This window comes from Zootoca vivipara, chromosome 9 (genome assembly GCF_965207765.1).
Source record: "Zootoca vivipara chromosome 9, rZooViv2.hap1.1, whole genome shotgun sequence".
Taxonomy (NCBI): Eukaryota; Metazoa; Chordata; class Lepidosauria; order Squamata; family Lacertidae; genus Zootoca; species Zootoca vivipara.
Genome location: NC_142592.1, coordinates 43,714,282 through 43,742,148, shown reverse-complemented (window position 1 = coordinate 43,742,148; position 27,867 = coordinate 43,714,282). Strand labels below are relative to the sequence as shown.

The window sequence follows — 27,867 nt, the reverse complement described above, 5'->3', positions numbered from 1 at the left end:
ACACTTAGAGTAAAGGCGAGATTCAGATTTAACATAAAGATAAGAAGAAGAAAATGTGTGAGCCAGAAGGGTATGTGTAGGGTAGAAATAGTTTCCTTACACCCCTTTTGGGTGGTGGGGGTGGGGACTGAGATAGAGAAAAGAAGAATCAGAAATTGACAAGCATAGCTGAAACCTCTTAAGTTTATTATTCCATACATTTGATGCAAAGTTAATGGTGCTAGAGGGTTGTGGTGCTGGGAACAGGGGAGGATGTGCTACTTCCATAAATAAGGGTGTAGAGCAGTTAATAGATTGCATGCATACAAGGATTACAGGCATACTACATGTTCTTTTCAAACACCATGGAGAAGAGATAATCACCCATAGCAGAAAAATGGAGTCAAGCATATATAAAGCTCATAACTTTTGGGGAGGTTAGCCTCAGTCGTCTCAATCCAAAGGGGTTAGGAACAACAGCAAGTACCACAATGTACATGGTGGCCAGTTGTGGGTCTATCCTCATGCAACTGCACAGTGTCTGGCCTCTCCGGGCTGTTTTTGGTACCGTCTAAGTCACGGCAGCCATCAAAGTGACATGCTCGTTCTCTTTTTTGGAATCATAGAATCATAGAGTTGGAAGAGACCACAAGGGCCATCCAGTCCAACCCCCTGCCAAGCAGGAAACACCATCAAAGCATTCTTGACATATGCCTGTCAAGCCTCTGCTTAAAGACCTCCAAAGAAGGAGACTCCACCACACTCCTTGGTAGCAAATTCCACTGCCGAACAGCTCTTACAGTCAGGAACAGCTCTTACTGTCAGGAAGCTGTGGAATGGGCATGCATCAGGGCCACGGAGAAGAGGAAAATAAAGGCAAAGTTTGATTTAGCTGAGGAGGCTGCCTCCATTTGAAAAACTCAAAAGTGAACATGGGTTCATCTGAATTCTGCACGGCCCTACTTCTTCTTTAAATGCCCATTCCACATGAGTTACACCAGCAAGGTCCTCCTTGTTGTGGCAAAGACAGAGCTGAGCTGTTAACGATTTTGAACATGTGACAGGGATTGGCCCTGCCAGGAGGCAGGGTGCGGCAGCCTCTAGGATTGGTGATTTAGTTTATAATGTTTTTGGCGAGCCATGTGCATGCTCTGCCTTGGGCACCAAAATGCCTTGAACTGTCTCTCGTGGGGGAATGAGGATATGCCTGTTCTAGCATTGTGTTCCTGTAGAAGTTCTCCCTCCACATTTGGTCTGTTTTTAAGAAAATAGGAGAACCACCCTGACCATTCCAGGCACTGCTATCTTTCTGCTTTCCCTCACCCCCTCTGCACACACATGTGCACACACGCATATAGACACACAATCACTCTTGTAAGCCGGAAGGAAAAGTATTGGCTTTGGTAGGGTATCTTCTGGCATGTTAGAAAGGTAGCTGGGGGAGTTTAGAAGGGAGCCACAAAGTGTTGGAAACAAACTAGGAATACAAAATGTTCATAACAACAAAGTTGGATTCAGTCCCATTTGCTTTTCTTTTTTTACGGTCCAAGGGACCAGCATGTATGCACATGCTTACATGCTGAGATGCAAAGGCGGCCAGAGCATATAATGCAGTTCCTGAGTCCAAAGTACTGTGTAGTTAAGTCTTAAGAGAGCCAGGCAGCAGAGAGGCGATGGAATGGATAAGGGAAAGTGGGCGCAGGTGCCAAATATCAACAGGAAAAGCAAGCATAGGTTGGTCTTCCAATGGGGAGCAACATTTCATGCACGTGCGACTCTGAAGCAGGAATGTCCTAGAGCATGGTCCATATCGGACGGCTGCACCATTCTACTTCTCCACCTGTAACATTACCCCACCAGGGTGCCCACCTAGCCTTCACCCACAGCGAGTGGCAGAATTGCGTCCATTGTGTTTCTTTCTAAACCACCAGGATGATGGTCTGGACAACTTCAGGGAGGGGGGAGAGAAGGGAAGGGATGATCTCTCAATTTTTTATTTTGTTTTAAAACCCTTGACCTGCTGAACAAAAACAAAAAAACCCGCCATGACTAGTTGCTCCGTGCCTAGAATCGTCCTCATCTAGAAGGCCTATGGGACCTCGGAAGCCAATCAAGGACTGGGATTGTGGGGGGTGGGTGGGAACCTTCCTCCGGCCAGGTGAGCCATCGATAACTGCGGTCAAGATAGACACGCCCGGATATTCTGTGGGTTCTGGCGACTGGATTACACCGAATGACCTCGGGACCCGGAGGCTCGTCTTCTGGGGCTGATTCTCCGGAGCCTTTCCGCTGCTGCTTTGGTCACTGCTCCCCTTTCCCTAGGGTCTCGAGAGGGTTGTATATACAGGCTGCTCCCAGTGTGTGGGGCTATGAGACTGTGGCACTGAAGGTGCCGGGTCAGAGATGGCAGTGTATAGGGGCCGTTGGGAGGGCCCCATATAGGAGAAGGCCGAGTAGAGGCCGGAAGCCTGACTGGAATGGCCATAGTAGGGTCCCGAGGGCTGGTGGTCAGGGTAGTCAAACTGAGGCCTGGATATAGAGGGGAAAGCTGAGCCATAGTGGGGCAAACTGAGAGAGGTGTATGCTATCTGTGAAGTGGAGGGCTGGTCAGTGTAATGGGCCCCCGGAGCAGAGCCCTCTGTTTTCACTTGTGCCTTGGAGTCTACCACCGATGACGTGGCAGCAGACAAGGAGACTCCATGCTGCTTGGAGATCCAGGCCGAGTGTCCACTGGCTGCAGCCAGGGCACTCCCAAGGCCATAGCCAGCAGCTGTGGCATAGCCTCCGACATGGCCCGGGTGAGCAGCATGTCCATTCGGCGGCAGGTACTGGTCAAACTCGTTGACGTCGAAGGGCTCCATGTTGGACATCACTTCGTGGCTGATCTCCCCAATATCCACATTGCCAAAGTCGATGTGCGGCTTTCCTCCTTCTCCAAGGGAACGCCCCTCCCTCTTGGAGTCAGCCTTACCGGACTGCAGTTCTGTCTTTGGAGTGGTCGGTGGTGTGGGAGGTCCATGGCTCTGACCTGTGATGGAAAGGCGAGAGAAGATGTCAATTACCACCTTGCCGCGGATAAAGCAGAGAGACCAACTTCATAGCAGAAGACGAGAGCAGCTGACCCCTCTCCCTTCACTCCACAGACCTTCTAGAGCAGCTCCCTAGCTTGAAGCCTTCCAAATGTTGTTGAGTTGCAGCTCCCATCACCTTTAAGCATTGGCCGTGCTGGCTGGTGTCAATGGGAGCCAGAGCCCAAAACATCTGGAAGTCACGAGATGAAGGAAAGCTGTGCTAGCATCGTTCCTCAGAGAAGAGGCAAAAATAAAGCGGGCAGCTAATGAAATACAAAATAACAGCTGGTTTAAATATAGTCCTTAGACTTTGGCAATGATGAACCATGAGGGTTTGTTTTTAAAAAAATAAAAAGTTGCCAAACTCACTTGTGCCATATCTAACTACGCCAGGCCAGAAAAATAGCAACAAAATCAACCATTTGTTTTCACGATGGTACTCTACATTTAGACAAGGGGTAGCCAAGTGATGCCCCTCAGATGAAGGCAAGACTACAACTCCCATCATCCCTGACCATCAGCCATGCTGGTTGGGGCAAATGGGAGTGGGAGTCAAAAAAATATATGGAGGACACCATGTTGCCTACCCCTGATATACCCAGCTGCTGCTCTTCAGGCTATGTCTATGGATTAAACTGTATTATGGGACTAACCTGAGGGGTGTTCAGGGTGCCCGTCAGACAGGGGAGAGCCTTCCCCAGGATGCCTGTGGTCCAAATGGGCGTTCTTGTAATGTGCCTGTATTGCAGCTGCTCCACCAGCTTCCCCTTCGGCCTGGCTGTCATTTTCACCCTGGGCGGCCTTGCCATTTTTCCGCCGGCGTGGCTGGTACTTGTAATCAGGGTGGTCCTTCTTGTGCTGCATTCGCAGCCGCTCCGCCTCCTCAATGAAGGGACGCTTGTCGCTTTCATTCAACAATCTTAAAGAAAGCAGAGGAAGGGGGTGGGGGAGGACACACAGAACGAGTTTGTTAAAAGTGGAACCACACACCCACCAGAAGCCATAGCCTTGCCATAGCATTGGAGGAAAGAGGGGCAAATATGTTCCGAAAGTGGATTGCTGCATTGTGACCCCTTTCAACCCTACACTCCCTTTCAGAGTTTTTGCAGTGGCACGGTGAGGCTCTTCGGGCCATTTTATGAACGACCCGCATATGCGATCAGCTCCCCATTTTTTTTGATACAGTTCTAGTCTCAGACAGTGAGCCATCTGATCCATTTATCAGTAGTAGATTGCAATTCAATCACACCAGCAAAGCTGTTGACCTTAAGGACAGTTTTATTTAGATTGACCAACACGGGCAAAATGTGTTAATTCTCTTTATTTTGTTCTGTGTGGTTTTGAAAGCTGTGCAGTTGGGAATGTCCCCTTTAATTATCCCAAATATTGTTGCATTAAAAACAACAACAAAATTCTAGGGTCCCTGTGTACTGATCTCATTTTCCACTCTCTTCAACAGGCGCTGCTTTATAAGATGCTGTTTTGGGGTGACTAATTGAATACACAGCACAGAGCCTTGAAAACTAGGGATGAAAGGCGCTATAGAACAGTACGGTCACTCCTGTAGCACTGAGTTTTCTCCAGTTAGAACAGAATCCCACTGCTCTTCATCACATTAGACATGGGCTAGACAAAATCCTATACCTCTTTTGAAGGTGCTATCAAACTTTCACCACAACCTTTTTTCATACTACATCAGAGATGGCCAAATGGTGACCCTGGAGTAATTTTTTTCTGGACCCTGGCAACTCTTACCAGATTTTAATCAAGGTGTTGTGTACATGCTTGTTGCCAGTTTCCCTCATAAGAAACAGCAAAGGGCGGACCACGTTTCCTATCTTTGTTCCCAAATATGCATAGTTAGCACATCTAATTTGCTCAAACATAATTTACACAACTTCTGTAGATTCCAAAATTCCAGTTTCGGAGTTGTCTTCTGTTCTGAATATGATTCCATGGTCATCCTATCTTGCAACACAGGCTGACTGTCATTCCCCACCAACCCAAATGCAGTTCTGCGTTCTACAGGAAACAGAAAAGCTCCAAGGTGAGAAAGCTTCTCTGGTGACATTTCCAGTCTAGACAGACCTAGCTGTAATATCTCACATGCAATTTTTTTCCCATTTATATGCAAGATCTCTAGTAGAAAATTTGAATTAACTTCTGGAGAAAGTATAAACTACTGAAGAAGCTTCTGGGGGCCTGTGCAAATGCAGAACCAAACTTTCTGCAGAGTCTATTGCTAGAAAGTAAATAAACTTGGGACAAAGAAATAAAAAAAGGGGAAGGAGCTAATGACAGGAATAATGAACACAAAGCAGCCCATAGCAAAAGTAGTGGCAGACTTAGTCAGGCCCTAACAGCAGCAGCAGTAGCAGCAGCAGCAGCAGCAACGACAACAACAACAACATTTCTCACCCGCCCTTCACCATGGTATCTCAGGGTTAGTTACAACAATTTAAAAACACAGTATTAAAAACTATTAAGGCCATTGGGCAGACTGAGGACGCTGCCTCAGGTGATGGGTGAGGAGTGGCAGCAAGGTGTTGGGGGAACCTGCCCTGCCTCCCTGAAATGCCACTGCTATCCAATGAAGCCATAGAGGGTGCTGCCTCGTTCACCAAGGTTGAATTATGATCCAACTGCCAGTCCAGTCCGCTTCTGTACACAAAGGTAGGGACACCATTTTGCACTTCACCTCAGCAAGCAAAAGGCCTGGGCCAGCCCTGGGTTTAGCTTCTCCTTTTCTCTCTCGGGCAGGATGTCCTGCAGTGGTACCTCTAGTGGAGCTGACCTAACTTCACGCCCGGCTGAGAGGGTCTCCGCCACATAACTGCATTCCAACCATGGCTTTAATCCAGGAGATTAAAACTACTGAGTCACCCTGAGTTCAACACCAGCTTTCTTGTGTCTCCTTCCGATCACACACAAATGTCCCCAAGGATCCTAATTCTCTCATCCTGAATTGCTCCTCGCTCAGTTATTCAACGAGTCCAAGACTCAACTCCTGATGGTTTCCAAGAAGCGGGAGACTTCGGAATCAAACCCATTTTGAAACCTATTCTGGGTGCTTTAGGTGGATCCACACCATATTGATTTACTTTATTTATTTATTTTAAATTACATTTCTATACCATCCTGCCTCTGAGGATCACAGGGCAGTTTTCAATGTAAAAACACATGAATACCTAACATAAAAAGGTAAAGGGAGACCCCTGACCATTAGATCCAGTCGTGACCGACTCTGGGGTTGCGCGCTCATCTCGCATTATTGGCCGAGGGAGCCAGCGTATAGCTTCCAGGTCATGTGGCCAGCATGACAAAGCCACTTCTGGCAAACCAGAGCAGCACATGGAAACGCTGTTTACCTTCCTGCTGTAGCGGTTCCTATTTATCTACTTGCATTTTGACGTGCTTTCGAACTGCTAGGTTGGCAGGAGCTGGGACCAAGCAACGGGAGCTCACCCCGTCACAGGGATTTGAACCACCGACCTTCTGATCAGCAAGCCCTAGGCTCAGTGGTTTAACCCACAGCGCCACCTGGGTCCCTAGAACCCAGAATACCTAACATAGTAACAAACAAAACAATACTTCCCCCAAACAGTTTAAAAGGCTATGGATTATTTAATTAGCCAAAGGCCTGAGGGAAGAGGGATGTTCTTGCCTGGCACCTTTATATTTAAAGCACACCCAACACATGTTGAAAGCACATGACTCCCCCCCAAAGAATCCGAGGAACTGTAGTTTGTTAAGGGTTCTGCAAATTGTAGCTCTGTGAATAGAAAACCTACAGTTCTCAGGATTCTTTCGGGGAAGTCATAAGTTTTAAATGCACTGGATGTGCTTTAAATGTATAATTTGGATCTGCCCAAAGCCCCCAAACAGGTTTCCAGATAGTTTAATTCCTGGGTCTCCCGCTTTTTGGAGACAATTTAGGTAAAGATATTATTTATTTACTGTGGGTTCCCCTGTACACAAGTCTGCATGTATGCGTACTCAAGTTTACATTTACTACAACATTTAAGGGTAGAATGCAATGACTGTGAACAATTTAGGATGGCATAATTAGGATTTTTCTGACACTGGAGGAAGCAAAAACTCATTCCAGCAAAGGATCCAGACTTTTTTAAACCTGGAAGGTACTAAGTACAACATACCCTCCAACATTTCTCCAATGAAAATAGGGATGTCCCATTTCATAATGATAATTTTACTATTTATACCCCACACATCTTACTGGGTTGCCCCAGCCCCTCTGGAAAGCTTCCAACCTATATAAAAGCAAGATAAAACAATAAACATTTTTAAAAAAACAACCTTCCCTATACAGGATTGCCTTCAGATGTCTTGGGGGGTCAAATGACTCCATACACTGGTGGAGGAAGAGGAGTGCAGGGGGGAGCGTACCGCCCCTGGCGGGGTGATCCTGGTAGGGTGTCATTGCGGCTGTCCCCCCGCCCGCGCTGGGCGCCCCGCCCCTGCAGGTGACATGCCCCGCCCCCAGGATGCGCACCAGCCCCGCCCCGCCTGCTCTCCGCCCCCCGGTGCCAGAGCATGAAGCTCCGCCACTGACTCCATACCCTCCAACATTTCTCCAGTGAAAATAGGGACATTCTAAAGAAAAGTGGGACATTCTTGCATCAAATCAGAAACCAGGACAGCTTCTCTAAATCAGGGACGTCCCTGGAAAATAGGGACACTTGGAGGGTCTGAGTACAAGCCGGTGGGGAACTGGGTTTCTGCAAGCTTTCCAGAGCTTCCAGGCCTTGCTTATGCTAGTGGACATAGGAAGTTGCCTTATACTCAGTCAGAGTATTGGGCTATCTAGCTCAGTACTGTCTACACTGACAGACAGCTGCTCTCTGAGGTTTCAGCTAGAAGGCTTTCAGCAGCCCTACCTAGGGATGCTGGGAATGGAAACTGGGATCTTCTGCATGCAAAGCAGGTGTTCTACCCTGAGCTACAACCCCCAATGCACGCACAGGGATGGATTTTTCAATTATGGCACCCACCATATTGCTTCTTCTGAGTTTAGGATGTCATTTCCCTTTACTGTGAAAAATGTATCATGTGCAGCGTTACAGATACATGTTTGTGTTTGTCAGGAGGAAACAAGCCACAGAAACAGCGAACTCTGTTTTCTGGGCAGCCCCCTCCAGATTTGAACTGCAGTGCTCGATAGCAGCCTTCCTCTTGAGATTCCCTGACATTGTGCGACCAAGTCCTCTTTCCGCTCCTCCCACCCCACCCCGTGGCCCAACCCTGCCCTTGTCTTCTCCTGCTATGTCACCTGGCTTCCCTTTGTTCTTCCTGGGGATCAGAACTTCAAATCAGCTTTAGCGAAGGGAAACCGGTATGAGCAGGCAGAGAGGCCAGGAGATTTGCAGGATTTGGATTTCACTCGTTTCCTGCCTTGGCGTCCCCCCTACTTCATGACCTTTTGTGCAATGGAATTTTTGCAGGCACCCATGAAAGAAAGAAAGAAAGATTGGCATGTAAATGCAATTGGTATTAAGGCAGCTTTAACTGGACCTTCTCCTCCTGCCTCCCCATAGGCAGAATACTTCTTGATGCAGCCAGAGTGGCATCTACACTCCAGTTTTATGATCCCAGAGGGGATCCATTGCTGTGCCTTCTACATTTCTAGTCGTAGGCTCATGCAACTAGTCTCTCCTGCTAACCTAACAGTTTGAAAGCACCCCAGTGCAAGTAGATAAATAGGTACTACTGCGGCGGGAAGGCAGTGCAAGACAGGAGTGCCTGGCGTGCTATGGTCCATGGGGTCACGAAGAGTCGGACACGACTAAACGACTAAACAACAACAACAGCGGCGGGAAGGTAAAGGATGTTCCGTGCGCTCTGGCTTCTGTCGCAGAGTTTCTGTTGCACCAGAAGCGGTTTAGTCATACTGGCCACATGACCTGGAAAGCTGTCCGTGGACAAACACCGGCTCCCTCAGCCTGAAAGCCAGATGAGCGCCACAACCCCATAGTTGCTTTTGACTAGACTTAACCATCCAGGGTTCCTTTACCTCCTCCCATCACCACCACGCTACAACTCCCATCCTCCCTAACTGCTACTGGCTGGAGTTGATGGGAACTGGGGCCTGACAACATATGGCATACCCTACAACACTCCTCAGGTGAAAATAGGGACATACAGTGGTTCCTCGGTTTAAGTACACAATTGGTTCCGGAATCTGTACTTAACCTGAAGCGAACTTTCCCATTGAAAGTAATGAAAAGTGGATTAATCCGTTCCAGATGGGTCCGCGGAGTACTTAAACTGAAAGTACTCAAACCGAAGCGTACTTAAACCGAGGTATGACTGTATTCTACATCGATATCATCATTGCTATCCCCCGTGCCTCCTCCTCCTCCACCTCCTCCCCAGAGGCAAGGGCATGGACTCAGATGCAGTGGCCGAACGAAGCAAGCTGGAGCCAAGTGACCATAATGGCTGCTCTTCAGCTCCCGCGGCACCCCTTGCAGCCATGGCAATGGCCTTGCAGAAGGCCCTACCCCCTTCGCTCCCACACTCTCCACTTTCTTTATGGGAGTCAGACCAACTAAGGGGTGGGGAAATGGTGAAAAAATTTCTTGGGGGCATTCAAGTGACTTGTTTTCATAAAAACAGGAAGTGACCCCATATTGAGCACGGGGCACAAATCTAAGAAATGTGTTAGTTAGAAGGACGCACAGAACTGAACTTCTCGTAACACACTGAAACACTGTACTGAAGGGAAGGGCCCTTGGGACTCTGCGTGAGGAGTGAGATGCTGTAATGGCTTAAGGGTTTCCGTGACGATCCTGGCATTGCGAGGGCAGTGGGAGGGTATGCATATGGAGGGCACCACCTTGGCCATCCCTGCCAAAGTATCGTATTTTTCCATTTATAAGATGCCCCCATGTATAAGTCGCCCCCTATTTTGGGGGACTCTGATTTAATAAAATGGGGGGATATCTATCCGTGTATAAGATGCCCCCAAATTTTGGACATTATTTTTTAGGGGGGAAACCTAGTCTTATACACGGAAAAATACGGTATGTCTATAGTGTGGTGGCTCTATTAGTGGGTGACCGCAAAGGATGCAGCTGTGATATATAGCCAAGCCTCTTTACTCATCAGTGTCTGCTACAGCTGAGTCAATGCTATAAGAAGGGCTCAGTCATTAGTCCCATAGAGAGCAATGAGGAGAATTAAGGCAGGGAATGGAGTGGGGGAAGAGATCAGTTGTATCTATGCATGTGTGTGTAGAGACCCGATGCAGATGTTGCAAGCACTGCTCCAAGGGACAATTTGCTCAGAGCGGCGTGTGCCGAGAAAGATTTGGCTGTTATCCACATGCTGAGATCCCAACAACTCATCTGTTGCATTTGATAGGCCTCTTGCCTCTAGCATGCAGGCATGGAATTAAAAAAAACCCCTAAATCTATGGTGGCCAATGGATTCAATTCCTGCTGCACTGAGAGTGGATCCTCCTTATTCAAACACCCCAAATACCTATTTTGCCATACACCGAATACAGAAGAGAGAGGCCAAAGGAACCTGAGCCTGAATCTGCTAGCTTATAAAAATGTTAGTTGCTATCCACTAGGGCTTGAATGGAGGCAGTGGTTTCCTGTCTCATTATAGGTGTGTGTAATTAACTGTGCTTATTTTGAATACATTTAAGTTTTTAAATGCATTTGTGACAATTCAGTTAACATATATGCAAAATAAGCAGAGCAGCAGGCTGTAATTTTTAACCATTTGATGCCACTGTTCACAGTTTTTGCTCTCTGCATCAGAGGTGGGGAACTATGAGCCCATGGGCTGGATCAGGCCTCCCAGACCCCTCCTGTCACTCCATGCTCATTTGCAGAGAGGAAAACAGAATGATCTGCCCCTGCAGGAAGTTCCTTACATGGCCAGCTTGCTGTTTTCTCTCTTTGAGTGCTGAGAAAGGGCTGCTTTTTCCCAGTGCCCAGAGAGAAAACAACACACACTCATGTATATACACACACTTACAGACATATGCACACTTACACTTACACAAACACACACACACACCAACATGCTGAGGACCACGAAGGGCAACCCTAACATATAAAAGCATACTTCACAATAAACATGCAAGTCCTAAGGCATGTATTCTGCCTTAAAGGGAAAGTTATCACTAAGGGAAATCTATTTATTCAAAGGCACCTTTAATATTATTTCACATGTTCACAGTCTAAGGCCTGGCATGCAGATCTAATTCTGAGGCCGATTCTGGGAATTTAGGAAGCATCAATTTTATTCAAAGCCATGCACATCTTTTATTTTCTTTTTAAAGTTTTTATTAAGACTTTCTTGGGTTACAAAAGTACATACATTGTTTCTGTTTTCTGATCATAAAGTCCTTGTTTCATTTATATTCGATATGAGACTTTGATGCTGCATACAGTAGAAGGTTGGGGGAGAAAGAGGTGGGGAGAGAAAACTTTACATAGTGTATGTGTGAGATTTTTGTGTCAGGTACACATGTGTAGGTTCTTTTTCTATTCAATAATTAGTTTTCATTGGGAAATTAGTTTTCATTGGTTGGTTGCCTTCAGCTGACTGCTGTGAGTTTTCTTTCCATGGGGTGTGTGTGGTTTGTTGGGTCAAGTTAGCCGTATCAATTTGAACGCTGTTGGGTGGGTTCTTGCCAGACACATCTTTTAAAACTTTGTTTTAGCTTAGCGAAATTCGTTCAAAAAGCTCTGAACTATGTGCGAAAGTAGTTCCCGTAACTGCAAGGTGAACTGAATGTGGAAGATTTCTACAGTTATCTCCCATTTGTGGAGCACAGTCTGTGGGCATTAAGCTCAGGCTGTTCTTGCGATGTCACAAGCGTCACAACGCTTGGCACTATTTATAGCCCTTGTAAATGTAGTGCATGGATTGTTATTGCATGAGGGTCATAGGCACCTGTTGGGCCCAGCCGTCTGTGATGTCATTCCTGGCAGAAAACGACTCCTCCCTCTCTCCCTCATATTCTATTGGTTGCCAGATCCATTTTGGGGTTTGTCTGGTGGTTTTTTTTAATGCTTCATTTTAGGTTTTGGGTTTGAAGGCTGTGTGCTCTCCCAAATCATGAAGAGAAGCATGTGCGCTGTGGCAGAGAGAGAGAGAGAGAGAGAGAGAGAGAGAGAGAGAGAGAGAGAGAGAGAATGCAACGAACAGTAAAAATATTCCACTTCCATAACACACTTGTTATGTTTACAGCTGGGATGCAGGGATAGGATCCTGAGGTACTGCTGCTGGTTGCATCACTTGTGCAAGTACTGCAGAAGGTGAATTTTGTCCAGGGCACACTTTGAGTTATTGTATGGAAAGGCTCAATCTGAGGGCCTATTATTTACAGGCGTAGAATGGGTTAACAAGTAACCCCCTCTTTCCTGTGAACCATAGTCTTGTGAGGAGAATAGGAATCTCTAGCGATGGGAGAGGGGTTTGTGAAAGAAGTTTGATTCAGTTTGTACTTCAAGGTGAATCTGCTTTATTCGCACTTTCTGAAACAACACACAAACTGAAACACAACCACCCTTCCGAATTCTCACTTCTCCGAATTTTGCAATGCAGTTCTGCATCCAAGCAATGTGTGCATAAGTGTGCATACTAGGATAATGCGTGCATACGATTGCATATGTTTGTGAAAACAACATTAAAAAATGCATTATATTAGGGGGAAATTGTTTTGCAAAATTGTGTATTTTAGGGGGGAAATGGCACAAACATGCAGCTGAATTTTCACAGGAGCTTCTTTAATTAAAAGAAAATGGGTGTGAAAATGTAGAGAATTGAACTTAATACTGAGAAACCTCAGTATTATTATCAGAACCTCAATTATCAGAACCTTCACTAAACTACATCTCCGAAGGACTGTCTGGGGAAACCTTTAAACTGCTATAATACAGATATACGTTTCGTGTGTATATATTCCTCCAAAGTTAACATCTCTTTGTGACCAGATTGCTTATGGAAATTCTTGGCCATGCTCAACTGAAATGAAGGCGCTTCAGGGAGTATTTCTAATGCGCCTTGGTTCATCGCACTTGTTTCATAAATTCATGTAGCAATAAATTAATTTGTGTTTAATGTGCCTCAGCACTCTCCTCCCTCCCTCTTTTCCTCCTTTGTGGCAACAACAGCTACTCCTCTGCCGCTCGTTCCTGTGACCAAATTGTTTGTTATTTGACTTCTTGTCCAGTAGAGGGTGCTGCTGCGGACACCAGTATCTTGGCATTGCATTTTTCAAGCAGTGAAAGTTTGATCTCCTGCTGCATTATGCAGGCTACTGATAATTGTTTTGTCTTGCTTCCAAAAGGGCGAGGCTCCTGTTTACAGGCTTTTGGGGAGAATGTCTGTAGATACCCTACATGTATTTGTGTGTGCGTGTGTATGAAAGCCACCACTTCCCTTCCCATAGGTCTGACACCATTTAGTATTGCCAATTGTCCCCGTTTCTCCCTCCATCTCACTGTTTTGACTGTCTTCAGCTTACCTCTTAAACTTCTCTTTAAGTTCAACTCAACTAAGTGGGACTGACTTCTGAATAGGCACGCCTAGGATCATCCTTTTCAGACTTAGAGTGCTTCCAGATTCAACTTAATATTGTAAATGGGCTGTTCAGATCTTGCAAATAAGTTGTTTGCAACAGAGTCGTCGTCCCCCCTTTAACTTTGTGAATTCTTACCCGAAAGGTAAATCCAGATTAATGTGGGGAATATGGGATAGAACCATGAAATTGTAGAGTTGGAAGGGACTCTGAGGGTCTTCGAGTTCAACCCCCTTGCAATGCAGGAATTCTGCCCCTAGTCATCCCTGAGTGAGCTTGTGCCACCAACCTTCTGGCTAACAGCCAGACACACTGACCCATTGTGCCACAGAGACCTCTTGATGCCTATGAAGTTGTGAAGGTGCTGCAAAAAATGTATACCTTAGCAGCACCTGCCCCACAATAGACACCCACCTGGAATCATCCTTATTCAAGGATTTGACTAAGTTAGAAGGATTCGGGTTTCCTTGTGGCAGGGTAGGGAACTATCAGATTTCATTGGACTCCAACTTCCATCAGCCCCAGCCAGCATGCCCAGGTGATGGGAGTTGTGGTCCACAGGTTACACACACACACACCCTGCCCTAGGGAAGGCCAAGTGAATTTAGCAGCTATCTTGTGTCCAGCAATTTCCTGGCATTCAATCTGAGGCACTGGATACCGATTTTTGTTATTTACAGGAAGATGTTGAAATGCGTCAACTAGATTCAACTTCGAAACTACTCTAGGTTGATTCATTTTTCAAGAGAGAGAGAGAGAGAGAGAGAGAGAGAGAGAGAGAGAGAGAAGAAACCAACTCTGTATAATTAGCTACACCAAAGTTGGCAAAATGGCGGGGGGGGGGAAGAGCAGTTAAATTTCCAATATATTTAAGTTCCCAATGAAGCATTGTTAGCTGAACTATCCAGTGATAACCTGCATGTCTGAATCATCTATAACAGATTAACCCCAGCAGCCTAAACTTCCACATTTTCTGAGGATTACAACTTAAAAAAATACTGTATAATAGAGGCAGGTGACACATTCAGCTGGGAAACCGGATCATTAGGTAGCAAGCCGAAAAGAAGTGGAAAGAAACACGTATGCACACACACACAAACACACACACACACACCCCTTGTAACTTCTCAGTTTAGGGTGCTTCCAAACAGCCTGTTTATTGAGCATTCATTTTGATTTGTTTACAAGGAGGTTAGCTGACACCGTGTCAAAGCAAGTATTATAGCACACTTTCCAGTGCATTCTATGATTCTATTTACTCATCATTTTCTTTTTCGCAAAGAAGTCAGATTTTGCAGGGGGCGGGGAGTAGATTTGGTGTGAAAGACCTCCCCAAGTCCGAGTTAGTGATAACCGCACAACTTGAATTTGCTTGTATGTGATTGAATCCCGCCCTAAAATAGTGATAACCTGGAAGCATCGTATCTAGGGTGGAGGTCTCTAATTCCCTTTTCTCTTTGCTGCATCTAGGGGTTCATTTCTAAAAGTTACAACTTAAGCTGACCCTGAAAGCCGTGCCGTAGGACCTTAACATTTCACATTGCTGCTGCTGCTGTTGGTTGTTGTTGTTATCCCACATTTCAAAATATTTTTCCCCCACAGCAGTTTACAAGCGATTACAAGGATTAAAAATACATCAAGACACACACATTTACAATTCCATATATTCCATGGTTGAGCAGCTCTAAAAATTTTGTTACAGGGCTGAGTCCTGGTGATCTTGAGCTTAAGCCAAGATGTAGCGTGTGAAGAGTGGTCTGATGATTTAGGCTGCAACCCATACCATGTCTACTCAGAAGTAAGTTCCACTGAATTCAATGCGGCTTACTCCCAGGTAAACTGGGTTAGGATTTCAGCCTCAGTTACCACCGGAAGAGCCAGCAGTAACATGGAGCATCATGAGAAGACAACCTGAAGTAAATTTGTTGTGTGTGTGTGTGTGTGTGTGTGTGTGTGTGTAAGAGAGAGAGAGAGAGAAAGAAAGAGAGAGAGAGATTTGTATACTACCCTTTGTAACATTTCCCTCCCAATGTGGATGACAATGCAGTTCATAATGGAAGACAGATGTAGTAGCAGCAACTGCAGCAACAGGAGGAGCAGCAGCAGCAGCAACAACAACAACAACAACAAGCTTTGTAGTCCTATACCAGGGGTCCCCAAACTAAGGCCCGGAGGCTGGATGCAGCCCAATTGCCTTCTAAATCCAGCCCGCGGACGCTACGGAAATCAGCATGTTTTTACATGAGTACAGGTAGGTAGCCGTGTTGGTCTGGATCGAAGTAAAATAAAAAAATTCCTTCAGTAGCACCTTAAAGACCAACTAAGTTTTTATTTTGGTATGAGCTTTCGTGTGCATGTATCTGAAGAAGTGTGCATGCACACGAAAGCTCATACCAAAATAAAAACTTAGTTGGTCTTTAAGGTGCTACTGAAGGAATTTTTTTATTTTACATGAGTAGAATGTGTCTTTTTATTTAAAATGCATCTCTGGGTTATTTGTGGGGTCTGCCTGGTGTTTTTACATGGGTAGAATGTGTCCTTTTATTTAATATGCATCTCTGGGTTATTTGTGGGGCATAGGAATTCGTTCGATTTCCCCCCCCCAAAAAATATAGACCGGCCCCCCACAAGGTCTGAGGGTGGTGCCTGCTGAAAAAGTTTGCTGACCCCTGTCCTATACTTTCTGTAAAATAGCTATTCTCAACAAAGGAGATAAATAACTGGAAATTAATTAGACCAATTACAGTGGTGCATCGCTAGACGAATTTAATTCGTTCCACGGGTCTTTTCTTATAACGAAAAATTCGTCTAGCAACATTTCAAAAGACAAACAGGTTCTCTGCAAAATCACGAGCAAAGAAAAAAACAGGCACATGAGAAGGCAAGGATTCCAAATATATGTACATTGCCATGCAAAATAGAGACACAGGCTGCACATATTTTTTCTGAAGCAAATCACAGGTAACCCACTTGTAATGAATGCAACATGTCTACTTTGCTACATGTGCGTTCCTCACTTAAGAAAATGTACTCTTGAGGAATGTGCATGTGATTTCCTAAGTAAAATATACATCTGTGAAGGAAACTAATCGTAGATGAAGTAACTGGCCTTTGCTTTTAAGAACCAGCAGGGCCCAGTAGCTGAGAGATCTATTTAGTTAAAGCTCAACTCAGCTACAGACCTGGTGTGTTTATGCAGCGAGGGAGGGGGTATTGGATAAGTCACTCCTAGCTCCTCATCAGTAAAATAGGGTGGCCAGTTATGGACTGCCAAAAAAGAGGATTTGCATGAACAAAAAAGATATCACTTTGCATAACATTCACATAACGAAATTTGTATGTATAGACATGGCTCTAGAAATAATTCCTATAATTTAAGAAGAACTACAATACATCACACCATAGCAGGGAAGACACCAAGTGACTGGTGTGTCTGCTTTTTTACTGACCAGGGGTGGCTAATTGTGATGAATGGCTTCTGAGCTCCTGAGCTCCCTTTCTATAGTTACATATATTTAAACCAGACACAGGGCAGATTTGTTTGTTTCTGCATTATGTATTTCTGGTGTTTTCAAATTGTAAACTGCCCTGTGATCCTCGGATGAAGGGTGGTATAGAAATACAACAACAACAACAACAACAACAACAACAACAGCACTTCAAATAGAGGGCTGTCTTCTGACTGCCCTTCCAAACAGAGATATGTAAGGCAAGACATATGTAAAACAAGACATAACTTACCTAAAGCACATTGCAAATTTAAAGTGCTGCCTATCTTTACAATTCTAAGTGTATTTGGTAGTACTAACTGCAGGTCTTCCATCCCCCAAGGAACTCCCAAGTTCTTTCCAGTTTTTTTTAATTATTATTAAAGATTTTCTTGATTTACAAAAATATGTGCAATGTCTCTCATAACATTTTTACAAATCAGTTTCATTTGTTGAGACATTGGGAAGAAAAGGGGGAAAGAGGTAATTTGGGGGAAGGTGGGTGGGGGTGGGGGTGGGGTGGGGTGACAATGTTTCTATTTTACTTAATATATGTGGGGTTTTTTTGTCAGCATCGCTTGTGTAGGTTCTCTGCTGTTCGCTTGTGTTCCTTTGGTGGTGAGAGATGTTGGGGTTGGCCTAGGATATGGCTGTTCATTTGTGGTTGGCTGTGGTGGTCTTTGTTTCATGTGTGAGTGGGGTGGGTGGGTGTTTTGGATCAGGTTAGCCATATTGACTTGTCTGCTGTTGGTGGATTTTTGTCATTGTCTTGTTGAGCTGTGTATGTGATAAAGGGGAGCCATACTCCCAGGTCATAGACTCATAGAATCATAGAGTTGGAAGAGACCACAAGGGCCATCCAGTCTAACCCCCTGCCAAGCAGGAAACGCCATCAAAGCATTCCTGACATATAGCCGTCAAGCCTCCGCTTAAAGACCTCCAAAGGAGACTCCACCACACTCCTTGGCAGCAAATTCCACTGCCAAACAGCTCTTACTGTCGGGAAGTTCTTCCTAATGTTTAGGTGGAATCTTCTTTCTTGTAGCTTGAATCCATTGCTCCGTGTCCGCTTCTCTGGAGCAGCAGAAAACAACTTTTCTCCCTCCTCTATATGACATCCTTTTATATATTTGAACATGGCTATCATATCACCCCTTAACCTTCTCTTCTCCAGGCTAAACATACCCAGCTCCCTAAGCCGTTCCTCATAAGGCATCGTTTCCAGGCCTTTGACCATTTTGGTTGCCCTCTTCTGGACACGTTCCAGCTTGTCAGTATCCTTCTTGAACTGTGGTGCCCAGAACTGGACACAGTACTTCAGGTGAGGTCTGACCAGAGCAGAATACAGTGGTACTATTACTTCCCTCGATCTAGATGCTATAATCCTCTTGATGCAGCCCAGAATTGCATTGCTGCTGCATCACACTGTTGACTCATGTCAGGTTTGTGGTATACCAAGACTCCTAGATCCTTTTCAGGTCGTGTTGATGTGCAGATATTACCACAATGAATAATGCCCTGCCCCTTGATGTCTATCTCTATAGACAGCGGTTCCCATAGTGCAGTGACTGACTTTGGTGTGGGCGCATGTGGGTGCACACATGTGGAGGACAGAGGAAGAGAAGCGTGGGCACATTTGAAGCAAACTACAGCTCCCTGGCTTTCACCCAGGAAAACATCTTTAATGAAAGATACTTTAAAATGGAGAGGAAGTATGATTCCTATCTTCCGGACACTAGCATTTATCTTTGGCAGCCGTGATAAAGGGATCAATGTCATTCTATAATCATTTTGGTATCTGAGGAGCATGCATTGCAGATCAACACTTCGGAAATAAGGAATGTTTTGGAACCATGGGATTGGAAACAAAGGACGTGCATTATGATTTATGCAAGTTACAGTGTGTAAACAGCCTTGTTGTTGTTGTTAAAAAGTAAGACGAGCCATGCTGGATCAAACTAAAGGCCCATCTGATCCAGCATCCTGTTCTCACAGTGGCCAAAAATATGCCCATTGGAAGCCCGCAAGCAGGACATAAGTGCAATAGGTGCTACTGAAGGAATTTTTTTATAAGTGCAACAGTATTTGCTACGTTTTGCAAGACTGTAATGTTCTTGGATGTCCCTTAAAACAATAGAAATCTGGAAATTCAGGCAATAGTTTTGCATTCCTTGAAGGGGGAAAGAAAGGCTACTGTGGAGCCTAATAAATCTTTAAAATAAAATAAAAATTTGTTTGGAGCTCCTGTTTTTGCCACAGAATGTAGTCACAGAAAGAGAAGGATGTGGAAACTACTAACAGCACAAAGCGAGCAGCAACCACACCACGGGTCAAAAAAAGATGGGCAAGTGGCATTTATATTTTGCCAAAGCGATTCATCCTTTGGCTTTAATGCATCAGCTTTTGGTGGCACCAAGGTCAGTCACTATTTGATCCCAATTCCCAACCTGGTGCTATAAGTGCTTTCATATCTGCAGCTTAAACACCTTTACATCTCTCTTGCCTGTTTGTTTGTTTGTTCCCAATGCAGAATATAATGCAAAGGAGAGGCATTTGTCATGCTGGCCAAGTGCAAGTTTTCCACTCACATTTTAAACCTCATGACATGGGGGGGGGGGGGAAACGCCCTGAAACAATGGCTCTACACCCATCCACTCTTCTGGACCTGGGACCAACCTGTGCAACATGGGACTTACTTATATACGATTCTATCATTTCTCCCCCCCCCATCTTTCCCTCCTTCCACCATCTTTCTCATTCCTCTAAAACAAGGGGTGGCGAAGCTGTAGTCCTCCATTCATTGTTGAATTCCAACTTCCACCAGCTCCAGCCAACATGACCAATGGTCAGTGATAATAGAAACCGAGTCCAGTAATATCCAGCAAATACATTTTATCGACCCCCTTCTTTAAAATGTAATCGTAGCACTGCTGATGTAACATGCCAAAGCAGCTTGGGGGGGGGGGGAGAGAGATAAGACCCACTAGCGGCAAACCAGAGCTCTGGAACTCTTATATTCTGCTTGCTATCTCTCACCCTTTCCAGCTCAAGCGGAACAACAACAATGGAATCTTTCTGGGAATGATCCACTAGACATGGTGCCACTGTGCGGTCCCTATTATTTGAAACTGGCCACTTGTGCGGGAAAAAACCTAAACCTGCCCAAGCCACAATGAAAGGATTGGAAGTCGCAGGATTGGAAGTATTTGTTAAACAGCGTGACCTCTCTGATTTATATATGTGTGTGTAGAATCAAAATAAATAATGACAATGATAGATTCGTAGTAGTATACTGCCTTTCCACGCAACAGAGCCCAGGAAGACGAACTTCATTCTAAGGGCTCAAATGCTGCCACATCAGAAACTGCAAAGTAAAGTTGCATTTCAGTTTTCCTTCTTAGGAAAGTTCTTTTTTTAAAAAAAAAAGTGTAAGTGTATTTTGGTGTAGTATTTATTTTAAAATATTTCTGCTGATTTTGAAGCGTTGGCGGCAGCAGAGTATTTAAAAAATGAGGAAAGCGTGTAGAGCCATGTTAGTGGTGAGAGACACAAGGAAGTCTCTGTTAGCAAAAGCAAACAAGGCTAAACAAGTAAAGGCGTACATTGGTGGTGTTTCCCCCCCCCTTCTTTTTCACAAGGCAGCCATGTTGATTTGGCCCATGGGTTGTCCTCGTGGAAGCTACTGGGACATGCTGTGAATACACTCCTAAAACCAGAACTATGCATGCAGGACAAATACCAAGTGACCTAAGGCTAAAAGGGAGCTGAATATTATCCAGACCTCTGCCTTAAACGATGAGCACTCATAAGCACTGTTTAGTACAAAAAGGAAGCATAAGGTCACATGCAGCTCTCTTCACTGCAGGGAGTGCATTAGCAGACCCATAAAAATGCCAGTATCCACAGTACAGCTCCATCGTAAACTCTCTCTCTCTCTCTCTCTCTCTCTCTCTCTCTCTCTCTCTCTCTCTCTCTCTCTCGTACTCTGAAATAAGTTCCATTACATTCAGTGAGCATCATCCAGGCCACTAGTAAGTAAATTTAGAATTGTGGCCTAAATGTGTCAAAGATATCAAATAATCATAGAATCATAGGGGCTACAAGGGTCATCTAGTCCAACCCCCTGCAATGCACAAATCTTTTGCCCAACGTGGGACTCAAACCCACAACCCTGAGACAAAGACTCTCATGCTCTACTGGCTGAGCTAATAAGACATTAATAAGACAAATAAAATAATATAAGAACAATGAAAGTAAATGCAGACATGAATTAAAGGACATTGAGATCCAAAGATATTGTCATTCTGCTTAGTGATTCACAAATCAGACTAACTAGAGAAGGGTTTAAAAGGCAGGGACTGCAACCTTACACCATCACTGAGCGTGTAGCTAGTTAGGGAAGTGGACGGTACTCAAAAAATGTTGTTGTTGTTGTTTTGCCACCCTCCACCATAATTTATATATTTCAGGTATTTGTTTGCTAGTTGGATTTTTTTCTTACACAGGTTAAATGATGTTATAATTACTGAATCCTTATATTTGTGGAACGGTCGAACATTTGCAATGCTAAAAAAATCATATCAAATAAGGGAGAAAGGAATGGTTTCTGACTGGGACTAGATAAGAAAGTACATACAGACAATTATAACTAACTTTTGTTGACACTCAGACTACTCCTCTCTGCCAACAGAGGCCAAGGCATTGCACACGAAAGCTCATACCTATGACAGGCGCTACTGGAAGGAATCTTTTTTATTTTTTGTTTTGACAGATGTATGCGCGACTGTTACCAGTGCAGTAGAGACACAGGTTTCCTTATTGGTTTATATTGCAACGGGCTCTTTAGGCGGCAATCGCCTGTCCACTTTCCCTAGAGAAAGCCCTACTGAGTTCAACGGGACACACTTCTGAGCAGACCTGATAAGGTTTGGGCTGTTCTGGTAAGTCCCGCTGAGATGTAGGTCCCATTGAGCTGAATGAAATGCATGCCCAGGTAGGTTTATTACAAATATACTTCTATCCACAGCCAAACTGAGTCAAAGAATCCCTTGAGCCACCATTTGACCAGCAGCAAGAACATTAATATACGCTGGCATTCCCTGCAAATTTTAAAATAAGAGCTACAGAGAAAAATGAGATCCTTTAATTGAACGGCTAAATGGAATATTTCAAAGAATTCCCTGCCTAGGACTGAACTACAGTCAACTTGTCTGTATGCCACAACAACAGTCAGTTGGGTTAAATCAGGCAGGTATCAGCAGTACAGTATTATGATGATGATTGGTGGATAAAGTAGGAAATGTGTAAAGGAAGAGTCAGTTGAGTGGCGTACACATCTTTCTAAAATCTTAATCAGGTTCAGCAAAGCATTTAAGTCCACATACCAGTGAAGCATTATGGGAACGACGGCTAAATATTTAGACTGAGAGAAATTTATACGTAGGCAGGACAATTGCTGGGAATCACACATGGGGCAAGTGCCGTGGCACCCGGGTCCTGTTTGCTGGCTTTTCGGAGGAATCTGGATGGCCACTGTGAGTATAAGATGCTAGAATAAATGGCCTTACGGCCTGATCTAGCAAGGCTTTTCTTTTCAGGACAAATCAACCAGTGCCAAGCCATAGGGATCTCATTTACAGTCTGCCACATTTCTCCATTTTAATTCTTTGAGGAAGCCATTTTGTTTGAGTTGTACTGCAGGCAGAAGACTTAGGAAAAGAGAGGTGGTTTGATAGACAGAGGAAATGGTTCCCATGGCGCTATTCTCTATCACCACAGAGGCAAACTAAAGAATGGATATAACCCAAAGGTCCTGCCTTTGAAGGTCTGTATTTAATATTTCAGCCTCGTGCCCACTAGACGTAGAAAGAGGGTTATCTGTCAGATATAACATGGTGGAAAGAATGGAGACCCAAACCCTTTAGTCTGAATTCAGTCTGAATTCTTATGAATTGCCATAAAGGGGGGGGGGGACACCTCAGTGTCAGAAAGGGGTGTGTCTCTGACCAGTCTAACGTGGCAGTGAAAAAGCATTTCTCCATATAGGAAGTCGCTTTATACTGAGTCAGACCGCTGGTTCATTGAGCTCAGTATTGTCTCCACCAAGATTTCCCAAACCCCTGAGTTCATTGACTCATTGATGAGCTTATAAAGTCGCCATCAACCCCATCCCAAATTCTTCGTAACGTAAATGAAATAAGATCAATATAATTGATATTTACTCACAATCGCTCACCATTACTCATTAGCAAGGGAAGTGCACTCTGTACATGCCCACGGCCTTTATTTCCGAGGCTCGTAATTCCTAATTAATTTTTTTTGTACTGTATCTCAGAAACTTCTTTTCCATGATGACCTTTTGACCCATGGGTCTTTATACATCCCCTGGAGAGTCTCATCAACCCTCAGGGGGTCAGTGCTGATTACTTTGAGAAAAACCCTGGTCTACAATGAGTGGCAAGGGCTCTCCAGGGTTTCAGACCAGGAGTCTCTCCCCATCCCACCTAGGGCTGCCGGGAACTGAACCCATGACCTTCTGCGTGCCAAGCAGATGCCCTACCACTGAGCTACGGCCCTTCCTATAAACAAGGAGCCTGAAAAGAAGTGGAACTCTTGGCCCTGCAGCAATCACATGGCTACTGCATGGCTTTCCACAGACAAATTGCTCAGCAAAGCTAATCACATGAACTAGGTCCCTGCTTATCATGAAGGAATGGCAGTTAGGGTGTGGATGGGAGAAGAATTTGAAGGGGGGGGGGAGAGAGGAAAAAACCCACAGGGTGGCCGGATCTTAAGATTTCAGCATGTTGCATATATCTAAACCGTTCACTCAAAACCAAGAGTCATGTGATAATTATTATTTTTTAAAAGAAAAACCCTGCGTCTTCCATCTTGTTTTGCCTTGAGGTATTTTCTAATAATCAGATTTTCAGATAAAAGCTGAAATCCTTACCGTAACCTCAAGGATTCAACTCAAACAGAAAATAATTTAAGCTTTGCCCAAGCCTAACTCGAGTGTTTTTTGTAGGTTTTGAATATTTAAGCTGTCAGAGTACTGCAAGCTGAAATAGAAGGGATATCCTGCCTTGGTGGAATTTGGTCTTAAAGGTTTACGTGGATGAACAGCCCCACTGCATTTCAAATCTCACAGGAGAGCTTTACAAGTCCCAGTGTCAGTGCAATAATGCAGTGCCCATCCCCTCAAAATGCACAACCAGCTTTTGTGCCAAGGGAGATACCAAGTGCTTTCACTCCCAACTCTTTAAAAAAAAAAGTCTGATTGATGTATGTTCCGGAGAAGGGAAGTATTTTGCCTGCAATGTCAGGATTCACTTGGGAATGAAACCAGCTAAAGTTAAGTGTTCAGGAGCTTCTTATCAAATCTACCAAAGCAATAAGTCCAGATAAAGCCTCAAGCCAAGGCATGTGGAGACTGCCTGCTGGGGGTACGAAACTAACAAGGTTCTTCTCCATCTTCTGCCTCAAGGATTGCTATTTTCAGCTCCAACTTGCTAGCCTTCTCTTTGCAGGTTAGCATTTGGAGAACGTGAGTTGCAGGCAGAGTTGCGCCTCCCATAGTGCATGAGGGCATGGACACTGCCCAATAGTTGCCCATGACATTCTCACAACTGCATGATTGTAGACACTGCTCCAAACAACAACAACAGTCCTCTTAGGTGGGGTAAATAATCACATTCCCCCACCAGCAACATAGTGTTACTTGAATGCCAGGAAAATGTAACGTCTCTGAAGCAGTCGTGCTTCCTTAATGTAAGATACTTAGATTCCATGTAAATGGCGAGCAAGAGCTGCACAACAAATGCACAATAAACAAATAATCTGGAAAGTTTTGAACAGTACAATCCAATGCATGTTTACTTAGAAGTAAGTTCCGGTATGTTCAATTTGGGATTACTCCCAAGTAAGTTTGCAAAGGAATGTTGTCTTCAAAGATTTACTATATGAACGTATGTGCACCTGAATAAGGAACATAAAGTGCCTTCTCTCTACCTGAGTGGACACTGTCTTGTTTCTGCTATGGTTGGAGTAACATGTTGTTCCATAAAGAGAAACAACCCCAAATTCTCACAGTCCAATTATCCAGAAGCAATGCATTGGCATAGATTGCTCAGTGGCGATATAAGGGATCTTATATTCTGATTGGATTTCCTTATCTCTCCATCAGCCCTTTATTACAAGCCTTGTTTATTGCTCATTAGCCTCCCCCCACCCCACGACTCTTCATTGTTCGTATATTTCACAGTTGCCAAATTCCAAATCCAAATCACCTTCAAGGAATCACCAATTATCTGTGGCTAAACTACAATGGGATGGTCTGTAACAGCGGGCTGAGCTTCTGTCCTTTGCCATACTTGCTCCTTCCTTCCTTCCCGCCATGCCAACAGCAGCTCACTCTGTCTTCAAGACAGGTACAAATATATTTAAGGAAGTTAAAAAAACAACAAACAAATGCCAGGCTGGAAAACTCAACAGACACAGAATGTCAAATTCCAAACACTCCAACCTGAACTTTCACAAATCAAAGATTGGTTTAAAATCATGAAATGAAAACCAGCTTGTGTACAGGGGAGCACAATTTTGTCATTTTGCTGCTCAGCCTTTGTTCCAATGAAAATCACTTTTCTTTCTCCTCAGCCATGAAAGCTGTCAACTTTACATTTTCGAATTAATCTTTCCGGTAATTTCACCACCATGACACTGCTTGTTTTGGACTTCAGAACTGTTGGGTAAACAGCATGTAGCAGAGGAGAGACTCGTGATTTCACTAGGGGATAAAACTGAAGAAGAACTCCAAAAGTGTAGTAGAAAGAAGGAACGCAACAGGTCAAGAGGAGAAGGTGAAGTGTGCAGTTTATGAAAACCCAACTGCTGAGACTGTGGCTTAGCGGCCAGATTAACTGGGCCTTGCAATGGAATAGGAGCACAGGTCAAATCAAAACGTGGACCGAGTTGTATACTGGAAGCACATAATCAAGAAAGAAAGTGCCTTCTATGCTTTGCGCCCTACGTCCCTCATCTGTGCCTTATTTCCATGATCACCCCACCTGATCTCCCCTTATCACCACATCAAAGCAAAAGTTAACACCAATCAACCGATGCCTATTGAGCTTCCACCGCTCTCTAGTTCACCCCAGTTTGCCCTCATCTTTCTCCCAGCCATTCTTACCTCCAGAGCTTCCCAAGCGTCTTACTAAGCTCTGCATTGTGGAGGTGAGGATACTGATCTGCCAGCTTCCTCCGGGCCGCTTGCGCCCACACCATGAAGGCATTCATGGGCCGCTTGACATGGGGCTTGCTCTTGCTGCTTCCATTGACCCGCACAGGCATGGGCACCAGGGTCCAGTCGTAGCCACTCAGCACCTGGCTCACTGCCTCCCTGATGCACACTGGGAACTTGTCATCGTCCGCTTCTGAGTCCTGCTGTTCCTTCTTCACCTTCCCCATCTCACCGCTGCTGGGGTTGCTAAGGTGAGAGCTAGCATCTGATGCCATGGAAGGTCCTGGAGAGAGGCAGTGGTGGTCTTCAGAACCCACAGGACTCATCTCCACCTCAGAAAGGTCTTGATCATCTGTCATTGTTTCCTCTTTGTTTTACTCCTCAGGTACCAACGTCTTCCAACTGGAACCACACACATAAAAAAGGTCTAAATGAACACTAAAGCGAAAAACGTTCAAAATACCCGAATAATCTGGAAAGGATTTGGTACATACTTAATAAAAATCCGTGGACCCTACCACATTAACATGTTATTTTATGGGACCTGCAAAAGCCACAATCAAATGTGAGTGGAGAACTTTCTAATTAGCTGGAAACTTCTGACATGTGCCATAAAGTTTCTCTAACATGAGAATCTGCTGTTTTGGGTGTTCATGTTATCTACAAGCAAAGATTGGGGAGGTCTTCAAGAGGGTGAAGACCAAAAAACAAGACCTACTTCTTAATTTCTCCTTCCAAATCCCAAATATGCCTGCAGTTTCTTAACTTGCTTTGATATTGTAGTCAAGAATATCAGCAGTTGGGGGGAAATGGGTGGTTATAAGTATTAAAGGATCAAGACAAAACGCCTCATGATTGTGTAAGAATTAGTGTATTCGGAGTGCGTCTCTAACATACTGCGCCATTTGAAGCAGACCAGGTAAAAGGCATCATAGAGTGGGCTGGAAATATTTTGGCTTCATATTCCCTTCCTGGTTCACTTACGCTCCAGATATTATTATTTTTAAAGTTTGTGTGCATTGCATATATCTTATACATATACGTATGTTAAAAAAACTTCTAGAAAATTTGAAGCTTCTATCACTTTTCAACCCTGTCAGACATTAACCAACCTCAGGAAAGCAATACCTAAAAATAAAGTTGGCACAGGCACCTAGCTGGTTCCCTAACGTAAAAGAAATTAGCCCCCACCCCAAATTGGCTGCCTTTTCAATCTGCAATTCTTCACCCAAAGCTCAGTTGGTGAAGGGTGAAGGAAAACTGAAGGAGAAAACTGTCAGATGTGTTTAAAAAAGGAGAGAGAAAGAGGGGGAGAGAGAAAGAGACAGTGAGTTACCAAGCTCAGGTAGAAAAACTTACATCGGCCGCTCTGTCGGGCAAATCCTGAGAGAGCTGTAATTTGTATCCCAATAGCCCCTCTGTTCTCCTTTCACAAGCCTGGTGGCTTTTCAGGAGCTGTGTGCTGAGGAAACTCTCAGACAAGTGCCATTCCTAAGGGGAGGCTTGGTTTTTCCTAATACCCTGGAT

General features: G+C 44.6%; 1 protein-coding gene across 1 annotated transcript; it reads right to left on the bottom strand.

Annotated features, from left to right (window-relative positions):
- Nucleotides 1-165: 165 nt before the first annotated feature.
- On the bottom strand, nucleotides 166-27,867 carry SOX10 (SRY-box transcription factor 10). Its single transcript, XM_035128227.3, has 4 exons — nucleotides 27,700-27,867; nucleotides 26,290-26,742; nucleotides 3,704-3,969; nucleotides 166-3,007 (listed from the first exon to the last, which is right to left on the bottom strand). The coding sequence occupies exons 2-4, from the start codon at nucleotides 26,697-26,699 to the stop codon at nucleotides 2,298-2,300; spliced, it is 1,386 nt and encodes a 461-aa protein (XP_034984118.3). The 5' UTR covers nucleotides 26,700-26,742; nucleotides 27,700-27,867; the 3' UTR covers nucleotides 166-2,297.

What these genes read in the sequence shown, in the direction of transcription:
- SOX10 (XM_035128227.3), bottom strand. Translation starts at nt 26,699, where the DNA reads ATGACAGATGATCAAGACCTTTCTGAGGTGGAGATGAGTCCTGTGGGT. An exon ending in ACGCTTGGGAAGCTCTGGAG is followed by an intron (nt 3,970 to 26,289) that starts GTAAGAATGGCT and finishes GCTTTCTTTAAG; the next exon opens with ATTGTTGAATGAAAGCGACA. An exon ending in GCACCCTGAACACCCCTCAG is followed by an intron (nt 3,008 to 3,703) that starts GTTAGTCCCATA and finishes TTTCCATCACAG; the next exon opens with GTCAGAGCCATGGACCTCCC.